This window comes from Myotis nattereri, assembly GCF_964212035.1.
Source record: "Myotis nattereri genome assembly, chromosome: 11".
Taxonomy (NCBI): domain Eukaryota; kingdom Metazoa; phylum Chordata; class Mammalia; order Chiroptera; family Vespertilionidae; genus Myotis; species Myotis nattereri.
This window is the reverse complement of record NC_138086.1, coordinates 11,837,788-11,849,898: the sequence shown is the minus strand read 5'-3', so window position 1 is coordinate 11,849,898 and position 12,111 is coordinate 11,837,788. Positions and strand designations below refer to the sequence as shown.

The 12,111-nt window shown below is 38.9% G+C and overlaps 1 protein-coding gene across 1 annotated transcript in view; it reads left to right on the top strand.

Moving 5' to 3' along the window:
- Positions 1-665: 665 nt before the first annotated feature.
- The window catches only part of ASZ1 (ankyrin repeat, SAM and basic leucine zipper domain containing 1), a gene marked incomplete at both ends in the record, with an annotated part of 82,498 nt that continues 71,052 nt past the window's right edge, over positions 666-12,111 (top strand). Inside the window, 4 exons of the mRNA XM_081101689.1 lie at positions 666-782; positions 1,191-1,290; positions 5,974-6,096; positions 8,851-8,962. Of these exons, the coding sequence (XP_080957815.1) occupies positions 666-782; positions 1,191-1,290; positions 5,974-6,096; positions 8,851-8,962 (452 nt within the window). The remainder of the gene's footprint in view (positions 783-1,190; positions 1,291-5,973; positions 6,097-8,850; positions 8,963-12,111) is intronic.

Below are 12,111 nucleotides of genomic sequence, written 5' to 3'. Positions count from 1 at the left end.
TGAGAGAGAAACATCGATCAGCTGCCTCTTGCACACCCCACACTGGAGATGTGCCTGCAAACAAGGTACATGCCCCTCACCGGAACTGAATCCGGGACCCTTCAGTCCCCAGGCCAATGCTCTATCCACTGAACCAAACCGGTAGGGCAAACCCCATGACATTTAAAGGGAGGGATTCTCTTGGCTCGTTCACGAGCGCCCATGTGTCTCCCGGCTTCTTGCCTGCATGGGTGGTGCTCCTTAGGGATAATATGCTCCCCTCTCCAAGGGCAGCATGTCTGGCGGTGGGTGTGGAGGCAGGTGGGACACGGGGGCGGTTGAAGGGGACAAAGCACAGGCATACCTTGGCGTACAAATCCCAATTCCGCTCCAGCGACAAGTGGGGCCACCCTGAAAGCCCAAGCACTTCTTCAAACGAGTGCGCTGCCAGCCTCACCTGCGCCAGGAGACACGCAGGTTTCCATCTCTCACAGCCACGGGCCGCCGAGAAGGATGAGGGCGGCCACGCGAGGCCATGCGCCTGCGCACCTGCGTCCAGGAGCCCCAGGCCCCGGATGAAGCACGCAAGTCCAGCCTTCCCGTGGCGTGTAACACAGCACTGCGCAGGCGCAGGCGCAGGGGGCGGGCCGCACGTGGAGCTGAGCAGAAGGGAGGGGCCGGCGGCCATGGCGGTGTACAAGGCGACCAGCGTGTTCCGTGGCCTGGCGGTGGCTGGTGGAGGCGAGAGTAGCGAGAGCGAGGATGACGGCTGGGAGATTGGGTATCTCGACCGGGCCTCTCAGGTAGCAGGGGAGGCTGTTTCTTCTCCGCGCCGAGGTCTGCCTCCCGGCCTCCTCAGGAAAACTCTTCCTTCCTCACCTGTTTCCCCTTCCTCCTTCGTTTCTCCAGTGGGAATACAGGCGTTGGGGTTGGAGAGAAACCCGCAGCGTGTTGGTCTAGTTTCCTTACTGTGCTTTCCATCGCCGGCGCCTCGCTAGGTTGTCGACGTGGTAGCTCGTCCCGTGGGCTCGGACCCGCCATTACCCGGGCCCCTTTGGAGGTCATTTGAGACACGAATTCTTTGCAAACTTCGGGTGTTGCCCACCACCACCGCCCCGTACCCCCCTCCTCCCTCTTCCAAAACGATTTACCGGTTGCAGTGGAAATGAAAACGTGTATCATTGTTTTCTTTAAACTGTCTGCTTTTTTAGAAATTAAAAGGACCGTTACCCACTGAAGACAAGAACGAAACGTTTAAGAAAGCGTTGACCACAGGCGATATTTCCTTGGTCCAGGAGCTCCTCAGTTCTGGTGAGAAATACCGGGTAGTTTCAGCCCAACGCCATTGCCTAAGTTCACGGCTGTTTCTGATTTTAAAAGGTGTGAGTTGCTTTTCTCAGGGGGTCACAGCGAATGCTAGTGGAGCGAGTGTCCTGCAAATCTTTCCGACTCTGAGTCCTCTCTGCCTTTTCTTCCTCTAGTTTGAATGCCACCCTCTTACCTTCCATTAGTTCTTCCACCTCAAGACGCTTATTCTGACCGGTCCTTCCCAACTAATACTGTATTCTGTTTTGTTTTGTTTACGTTTTTCAGCATTTTCGTAATCTGTTAATATGTTCCTCGAGAGTTGATTCTAGTTAGGTACATCTCAGTTATGGTCTTCTCCTGTGCCTGGTGTGTGCGTGTGCGTGTGTGTATATGAGAGTGTGCGTGGGCGCGCGCGCGCGTGTGTATGTGTGTGTATGAGAGTGTGTGTGTGTGTAACATGAGGCCTGGGGTAGGAATCAGAATATCTGGGTATCTGTGCCAGCTGTATTGACTGGTCAGTGTGGTTCCCTGGAAACGTCATTTAAACTTCCGGACCATCAATTTCCTTGTGTCAAGCATCATAATTCTGGCCTTGGGTCCCGTGACATTTTTTTTTTCCCGTGGATCAAATACTATTTTTAGGAATTGCCTTGACGTAGAAATGTGAGTCGTTGATCATAATGATTGAAATTATCCAAACGAATACCAGGCATTGGAGTGGAGGTGGGGGGTGGGGGGAGGATTGAGCCAAAAAGAAAGAAGAGAGAGAGAACTCATGGACATAGACAGCAGTGTGGTGATGGAGGGGGCAGGGATGGAGAAGGTGCAAAATGCATGGAGGGAGTAAATGGTGATGGAAAATAGAAAATAAAAACATTCACACACAAAATAGTTAAGTAATATTGTATATAGAAAAATGTTTGTCTTCTACACTAGAGAGGCCTCATGGTATACTGGAAAGGAAGTCATTTTGTTAGCAGTACAGTTCTGGGTTTGAGTACTAGCCCTGCCGTGGGTGGCTCTGTAATTTTGACCAAGTTACCAAACCTTCCTAAGCTTCAATCCCCCGCCCTCTTTTCAATGGGATACATTGTATCAAAGGTATTTTTGAGGGAGAGAGGTTAAAATGAAATAATACATTAATAAAGTTATTAGAATAATAGGCATTAGGTAAATATTAGCTGTTATAACAAAAAAGAGTTTTATGTGAATTTGTAGACAATGGAACTTGAGTTGTAAGTGAAGAATGAAATTGGATGAAATTCGAATAATTAAACAGGGCCTAATACCTAACCTAAGCACATGCAAAGAATGCACACAGTGTTGGATGTGATGTAATAGGCAGAACTTTGTTTTAGAAAAGAGACTTTGCCTTAGGAGTAGTGGGACTAGGTACAATGAAGTGATGGAGGCTCCTGAAGGATGAGGACTTGAAAACAGCCTGCTGCTAAAGAAGGAATTTAGTCAACCTTATAAAATTGTTTAATTACAGAAAATTTAAAGTTAATTTAAAACAGCAAATAATAATATATAGTTATAAGTAGAAAGGTACCTTTCACCCATTGCCTCTGAAGTCTCACTTTCACTGGTAATTCCTGTTTTAGCATTTCCTTGTTTCCTTCTAGATGTTATTACTTAACAGTTCTTTAATACTTTTATTTTTTGCCTTTCAAAGTCATTCTTGATTTTGATACATATTTCTGCTCCAGTTGAAAAGTTTAATAAAATTAAAACTTCTTTTGAATCAGCACTTTTAACAGTTCAAAGACATCTCAATTTTTGTTATTCTGCCATGTACTACTTTCAGTTCTCTTTAAATTATTAAATATTTCAGACATTCAGAAACGTATGAAGATGTCTCTCCTTCCCCCTGGAGATTCCCTCTCTCCTGTAGTTGGTATTTATCTTTCCTATGCAAATCTTTAGACTTTTACTCAGCGTGTGTGTGTGTGTGTGTGTGTGTGTGTGTATATATATATGTATATATATATATATATATATATATATATATATATCCCAAATCAATACAGTGTTATTTTGAATGTTTTTGAATTACAGAAATATATTGTATCAATCTTCTTAAACTTACTGATTTTACACTATGCCTAGAGCATAATAGATGCTTTTTTGACTATTAGAGGTAATTATTAAGTATTAGAGGTGGTGATTTATAAGAATTTTTATACTAACATTAGTGGCCTGGTGCACGAAATTTGTGCATATTAAAAGGGGATTAATTACTGGAAATATTTTAATATTGCTGTTTGCCCTTTCTCTATAATAGAAGTGTCAGAAATGAAAGAAAATTAGTAAAATGTATATGAAAATCTTCCTCCTGTCAAGAGTTTGGGGCGCGCCGTGGGACCCAGAATCAAGTTCTCGCCCACCCACGGTGCTTCAAATTTGTGTGAGACCCAGACCCAGCCAGCCCCACCCCTATAGGACGAGATCCAGACCCAGCTGGCCATACCCTCTCAAGCCCTGCTGGGTGGGGATTGCAGCCTGAGGTCCCCTGGCCTGGCACCGGGGTGGAAGGCGTGCCTTGAGGTCTCCCATCAAGCCCCACTGGGCCAGGGATGTGGCCTGAGGTCCCCCATCAAGCCCCGCTGGGTGAGTCATGGCCTGAAGTCCCCTGTCGAGCCCCACCAGGCAGAGGGCGCGGCCTGAGGTCCCCTGCCCCAGCCCAGTGCCACGCAGCCTCAGGTCCCTGCTGATTGCTCCTTAAGGCTCATTAAGAGAACTTGGCCTCTGCTGTGGGTGCAGCCATCTTATGTTATGGAAACCCTGCCTTTGCTGTGGGCGCTACCATCTTTGTGACAGCGTGAAGGTCAATTTGCATATTCTCTATTACATCGGATGCTACATTTGCTTAGCTTTCTATTTACACTCTTTCCTTTTTATATGTGCAGTCAAGTTTGAGCAGTAATGTCAATAAAGAAACAATGAGAAAAAAAATTTTTTTCTTTGATCTTATTCATAGGCTTTCAATTGTAGCCATTTAAAAAAGAAAGTTTGTTAGGTTGAGCCAATAGTATATGCTGGTACTAAGAGAGTTTTATGTTGTTTTCTCTCATTAATTACTGTGTACCTTATATCAACTGAAGTTAGACAGTCAGGAGTAATCTTTCAGTAACTTAGTGTGGATATGATCTTCCTCTGTTTGGATGGAACCCTTTATAGCCACAGACTATAAAAGTATAAATAAAAGGTGTTAAAGGCACCTTTTATTCTATTTTCTGTCTTTTGTTAATATTAACAAATATTTCTTAAGTTGAAGTGAGAGAGAAATTGCCAGTTAAATCTTGATCTTTTTATTGAAAAGGCTTTACATACATTGAATAGGCTTTGTTCACTGCCTCATTGTATCCTTGCTCTTGTATCACATCTTCTATGCTCTTCCCCAGTCCTGGAGAGAAACCTTTTTATATGATCACATCAGTCAGTGCTGTTGGATAAAATCGAATGACTTCAAGGATTTTTACCATTAATGACTTGAGAATTTTAAGGTCAGCTGGCTCTTGTTTTTGCTGAACAAGTTATTATCTGTCTTTTCCTGTCCCATTCTGGTTAGTAGCTTTAAAACTTCATCCTAATCCTCAGGCCTTAGGTCTCATCTATGTCTCTTCTTTTTCTAGCACATGGCTTGTCATTCATTTATCCAAGGCAGACCCTGATGTCCATTTTGACTTGTCTTTTCTATCACTTCTCCTCTTCAAAGTAATTTTAAATTCTGATGATCCTGCCTTAAAATGTTCTTTACTATTCCATCCTCTTTCTCCCCACTACCTTTGCTGTGACTTTTACATAGGCTTCTAGTCTCATAACTGATCTCCCTGCCTCCTGTTCCACTTTCAACATTGGTACCTTTGTTGTCTTTATAATTTCTCTATATAACAGCCCAATATGCAAATTGTCCCCTCAGGAGTTCAACCAGGAGACCAGGAGTTTGATCGCTTGCTATGACATGCGATGACCACCAGGGGGTGGTGCGGAATGAAGGAAGGCCCCAGCCGGCAGCCAGGGAAGGGAGGCCCCTGCCGGCAGCTGAAAGGTCCTGATCGGCCCTGATTGCCGGCCAGCCTAGGGACCCTACCCATTCACGAATTTTGTGTACTGGGCCTCAAGTACAGATGTATTGGTGTCCATTCTTGGATCACAAAGTGCAGTCAACATTTCTTGATTGAGCTTTCATATTCTAACCCTAATCTATCTTTTTAGCTTCATGTTTAGCCATTCACCCATAGATAAATTTTGTGTTAGGAAGGAAATTAAGGGAATCTTAAGCATATACATGGTGTTTGCTACCAAAGAAATGTATAATATTCTAATTTTTAAAAAATTTGCCTCTGTGAAACCTTTTCCAACTCTGATAGAGATAAAATGGTAGCATGTAAAACCTTGTTATAACATAGCAGTTTTATATAATACGTGACCAAAAAATTTGTCAGATCAGGTCTCTTGGGACATATCGCCTACAGTGAAAATGAAATTAGCTAATTTTATTAAAATCTAGATATAGCCATTTTTTTATTTTTCTGAAGACATTATTACCGAGAAATTCCTTGTATAAAGTATACATGGCAATGTCCTATGCCCAGTATTTTAAACATACTAAGGTGACAGCGATTTTGTTTTTGTGTATGTGTGGTGGTGGAGTTTTTTAAAAGCTTATTTTTATTTTGACAGGCATTAGTGTAGATTCTAGCTTTCAGTATGGATGGACTCCCCTTATGTATGCTGCTAGCGTTTCCAATGTAGAGCTGGTTCGGGTCCTTTTGGACAGAGGTGCTAATGCAAGCTTTGATAAGGGTAAGATGTTTCAGATATTTAACATGAAAATGTACTTTGTTTATTCTCTGTTTAGACACCTCATTACATTGTGTTTAGGCATGGTAATAGACAGTTTCCGTGTTCTGTTTTGTTTGTTTGTTTAAAATACATTTTTTATATATATTTTTATTGCTTTAAGTATTACAAAGGGTATTACATATGTGTCCTTTTTTTTTCCCCGCCCTTGACAATCCCCTGGCCTCCCCTACCCCCCAGTGTCTTATGTCCATTGGTTATGCTTATATGCATGCATACAAGTCCTTCGGTTGATCTCTTACCCCCCTCCCTCCTGCCCCCCAACCCTCCCTGGCCTTCCCACTGAAGTTTGACAATCAGTTTGAGGCAGCTCTGCCTCTATATCTATTATTGTTCATAAGTTTATAATGGACTTTATTATCCATGAATGAGTGAGATCCTGTGGTATTTTTCCTTCATTGACTGGCTTATTTCACTTAGCATAATGCTCTCCAGTTCCATCCATGCCGTTGCAAATGGTAAGAGTTCCTTCTTTTTTATAGTAGCATAGTATTCCATCGTGTAGTTGTACCACAATTTTCTAATCCATTCATCTACTGATGGGCACTTAGGCTGTTTTTTACGGAGAGGGATAGAGAGTTAGAAACATCGATCAGCCGCCTCCTGCACATCTCCTACTGGGGATGTGCCCGCAACCCAAGTACATGCCCTTGACCGGAATTGAACCTGGGACACTTCAGTCCGCAACCCGATGCTCTATCCACTGAGCGAAACCGGTTTGGGCTCCATGTTCTGTTTTTCATATATTCACTTTAAAATAAAACTTTTTCCTTGAAAAAAATAAGGGTGAGGTGTTTGAGATTATGTAACTTATTATGTTTACTGTGATTTTTTTTGATGCAAAGTGAAAAAAATTAAAGCAGTTAAAAAAATTATTTTTATAGTTTTATTGGGTGAATAACATATAAAAATTAGAAACCATAGACATTTTAAAAAACTATCCAAAAAGGTAGATTCCATTTAATTTATTTTTTATAACTGGTTGTGTTATATGTATACATAATGGTTGTGTTATTATGTATCATTAGCTCTTATGCAAAATGATTTGGGTTATTTTTATAAAGGAAAAATGCATTGAAAGAAAACATCAAAGAGTTCATAATTTTGTGAGAAATTACTTGAAAATCAGTCCTTGGAATTTAAAGCTTAACTCTGAATTATATTAAAGTTGTTTCAAAGATAATTCATTAAATTTGTATTTTTCTATCTTCTTTATTAAATAATTTCTACTCAGCACTTCTTTGAGTGCTCTTGAAAAATAAGAGTATATGTGCAAGTCCAGTTTAATTACTATATTAAATTACTGATTACTTGTTTTTAATACACTTCACATGGGCAACTAAATTCATTTCATAATTCAGGTATAGGTTTTATTTTAGAATTAACTTTCACATTAGGTTTGTACCTACATTAGGTATTTGTAAAACCATTTATATTTTGTTTTCTCATTTATATATTTTATATAAATTCCCTTCTTAACAGTTTTATGTTTAGCCAGCTGCTCTGATGAGTTTTTCTGTTTATTGTGTCATTTTAAAATATCACCCAATGAAAAGTAAATTTAGGAATGAGATTTTTGAAGTGTATAAAATATTCTGCTCAAAAAAATAATAGTCTTCTTTCTCTGCTTCTTGTAATCAGAGGAATACCTTACAGTTAGAAAGCATTTTATATTTTTTCATCGAATCCTATGTAATAAAAGGCTAATATGCAAATTGTCCCCTCCACCTGGAGTTAGACGGGGAGTTCAACTGGGATTTGGACCAGGGTGTGGAGCCAGATGGCCAACCGACTGTGGCCCCTCCTGGCCAGCCCCGCCTCTGATCGGCTCCCCCTACCCTGATTGGGGTGGGCCAGCCGGACTCCACCTGTGCATGAATTCATGCACCAGGCCTCTAGTATACACATAAATCTTTTATGTAGTCAGTAGTCATCAAAAACAACATCAGGTAAAGAGGGCAGATATGAACTTCTTATCTACAAAGTAGGTCTACTGAGATAGTAAGATATCACTCTAGTCACAGTTTATTATTAGTGGTGGAACTGGGATTACAATATATATCTTTATACTCAATTAGTATGGAACCACTAATGTAAACTGTGACTGCCATGACCTATTTTGAATTTTTCAATTTTACTGAAGAAGTATTTTTGTTTTTTCAATCTACCCTGATCTCTGCTGATGCCATAGAACCCAGGGGAAAATGAGTTTTAGAATATAGGGTAAGTGCAGAGAGATCAAGTAAAAAAGGACTGAGAAGATCATTTTCATTAGGATGGTTTAGGTATTAACCAGGTCAGTGAGTTGTCAGATGACTGAGAAGTAAAGAATTGAAATCAGAGAATAGCAATCATTGTTTTTCAACAATCATTACAGCAAGGCAATTTTAACCAACAAAAAAGTGTTCAACTCTGGGCAGTATCTCTACATCTACTTCCCTACTTTCCTATTCTCTTGAAGAAATAATAATAGGGGAAGGAAATTGAGAAATGAATTATAGATATAATTTAGAGGTAATCCATCCCTAATCACATTTCTTGATGAAGGAAGAAATAAAGTTGTCTACTGAGAGAAAGGGATTTGGAAATAGGATGTAGAATTGTAAGAGTGCAATACTTTTTATTATCTTTTGAATAGTAAAAGAAGTCAATTAGATATACCTGCTGATGTGGTTCTCGTTTTTCTGTTCACTATAGATAAGCAAACTATTTTGATAACCGCATGTTCTGCTCGTGGCTCAGAGGAACAGATCTTGAAGTGTGTAGAACTGCTACTTTCAAGAAATGCTGATCCAAATGTTGCTTGTAGGTAAGAGCCTTACAGTCTGTTGAAAAGTGATGGATACTTTGATTATCAGACTTAAACATGATTTTTTGAATCCTTACCCAAGTATATGTTTATTGATTTTCAAAAGAGGGTGAGAGAGAGGGAGAAGTAGAGAGAGAAAGATGAATGTGAGAGAGAAATATTGATTGGTTGGCTCCCATTCAAGCCTCCACTGGAGATCAAACCCACAACCTAGGTATGCGCTCTGACCTGGAATTGAACCTGCACCCTTTTGGTGTATGGGATGATGCTCCAACCTACTAGCTCTGTCTGGTAGCATTATTTTTTAAAAATTATAAACAGTGTGTATTTACTTGGCCATATAGTTGATGAATGAAAATATAAGATGATTTATATAAGATGATCAAAGGAAGGGGGCATATCATGAAAGAAATCTTTTAGCTTTTAATTTTTAGAACAGTGTCCTAAGAATTTGAAATGAAAAGGAAAGGAGGACAGTAAACTATTATTTCCTGTGAATCATATAGTCAAAAGAATATGATTGCTCCATAGTAGTAAGCCTCTTAACTTACCGTTCTCTCTAACATTTAAATCCACTAAACAATTTTATACAAATGCTAAGATATATATCCAAAATAATATATCCAAATGTTTTCATTTCCCTAAGAGTTTTCAATGAATAATGTTGTATATGTGATTGCCTAAATGTGTGCAAAACAAATAGTAAGATGTTCTTGCATCTTTTGAAATGTCAGTACTTTTTAAAAATGTACCAGTTTGCTTAAAATTTATGTCATTGACTTCTTTCTTCTCTGACTCCATTTCCCTGTTAAATCTATTTCTGATTTATTTAATCTTCAAAATGAAGATAGTAGAAAGTAATCTGCTCAATAGAAGTATGTCTAGCTAGAATAAAATAAGTATTCATCACTCATTAATTCAAATAATAATGATCTATGCCTAATATATAGAAATAAGTATGTTGACTTTAGGAGTTTTTTCCTAATTTAGTTCAGGTTCTACAACACCTGGACAGCAGCTTTGGAAGGTACTGTACAACTTTAGATAATCCTTAGATCCTTTTTGAGATGCAAAGATATTGATTTGGTAAAGTGGTCTGAAGCAAGGCCTTTTTTTGTCTCCCAGTGGACATTTGGCAATGTCTGGAAATACTTTTGATTCTCACATCTGGGAAAAGCTAATGCCATCTAATGGATAGAGGCTGGGGATGTTGCCAGATATCCTACAGTACATAGAACAGCCCCTGAAAACAAAGAATTACTCATCCCAAAATGTTGGTAGTGCCAAAGTTGGGAGTGAGAAAAGTCAAGGCTTATAGAGTGGATAATCAATATTTAACAAAGATTTATTATAGCAAAGGAACTTCCTGTAAATTTTTAGCAAACCAATTCACAGAATATTTTTCTGCCACATATGCTATAATCCCTAGTTAATATTTGAGTGTGCCTTAGAATTGGGAGCTCCGGGACTAGCTGGAGTAAACTTTGATGAGTGCTCTAATTTTCATTTGTACCGTTAGAAGTGGCTTATGATAAAATTTGCCTCTCTGGATTCAATGGAAAATTGTTTTTTTGCTGTTGCTCTTAAAAAATTTTTCTTATTACTTCTACAAAGTTGTATAGATAACAAGTCTTTATTCTCCCAATCACTTACTATCTTGTGAATACACTGGAGGAGAAGTGAAGCAAGCCAGTGTCACATATTCTAGATTATTATGTTTACTTAAGAACTAGAAAGCATCTTTTAGATGCATATGGTATAGCTGGAAAAAACATTCCATTTGAATTAAAATAATACAAGGTTAATATCTCAAGCTAAAACTATTAGGCAACCACACAGTTTCAAAACTGAAAACCCAGAAAAGCTGTCAAATATTAAAGAGCATAATATTTAGATTAGTATGTACTCAACCAAAATAAATATGTACCACTCTTCTTTATCCATTTGTCTGTTGATGGGCACTTGGGTTGCTTTAATATTTTAGCTGTTGTAAATAATGCTGCAATGAGCATAGGGAAACATATATTCTTTTGAATCAGTGTTTTGGGTTATTTTGGATCTATACCCAGAAGTGGATTCACTGGGTCATAAGGCAGTTCCTTCTTTAACTTGTTGAGGTAACTCCAGACCACTTTCCATAGTGTCTATACCAATCTGCATTCGCACCAACAGTGCATGAGAGTTCCCTTTACTCCACATACTTGCCAACACTTCTTGGTTTAATTATTGATGATAGATACTCTGATCTTGTGGTTTTAATTTATTTCTCTGATGATTAAGGACGTTGAGCATCTTTTCATATATCTATTGGTCATCTGTATGTCCTCTTTGGCGAAGTATATGATCAGGTCCTTTGCCCATTTTTTAATTGGATTTTTTGTTTCTTTGTTTTGCATTTTTCTTTTAATCCTCACTTGAGGGTATGTTTTTCATTGATTCTAGAGACAGAGAATGAGAGAGAGAGAGAGAGAGAGAGAGAGAGAGAGAGAGAGAGAGAGAGAAAGAATGAGAATATCAACATGAGAGAGAAACATTGATCCATTGCCTCCCTTACGTGCCCTGACTAATCTGATACCCTTTGATGCACAGACGACACTCTAACCAACTGAGCCATACTGGCCAGGGTAATTGTTTGCTTTTTTTGGTGTTGAGTTGTATGAGTGCTTCATAAATTTTGGATGTTAACTCCCTATCAGATGTATGATTGACAGATATCTTCTTCCATTAAGTAGGTTGTCTTTTCGTTTTGTCAAAAACTGTGCTGTGCAAAAACTTTTAATTTAATATAGTCCTTTTTGTTTACTTTTTCTTTTATTTCCCATATCCAGGGAGATACAGCAGTAAAAATATTGCTGAAAAAAATGTTAGAGATTTTATAGCCTATGTTTTCTTGTATGATTTTATGGTTTTGAATCTTACATGTAAGTCTTAAATCCATTTTGAGTTTATTCTTGTATATAGTGTAAGCAGTTGGTGTAGTTTCATTTTCTGGCATGTATCTGTCCAATTTTCACAATACCATTTTTCTGAAGAGACTGTCTTTACTCCATTTTATGTTCTTGCTTCCTTTGTCAAATATTAATTGACCATATAATTATGGGTTTATTTTTGAGTTCTGTTCTGTTCAATTGGTCTATGTGACTGTTTTT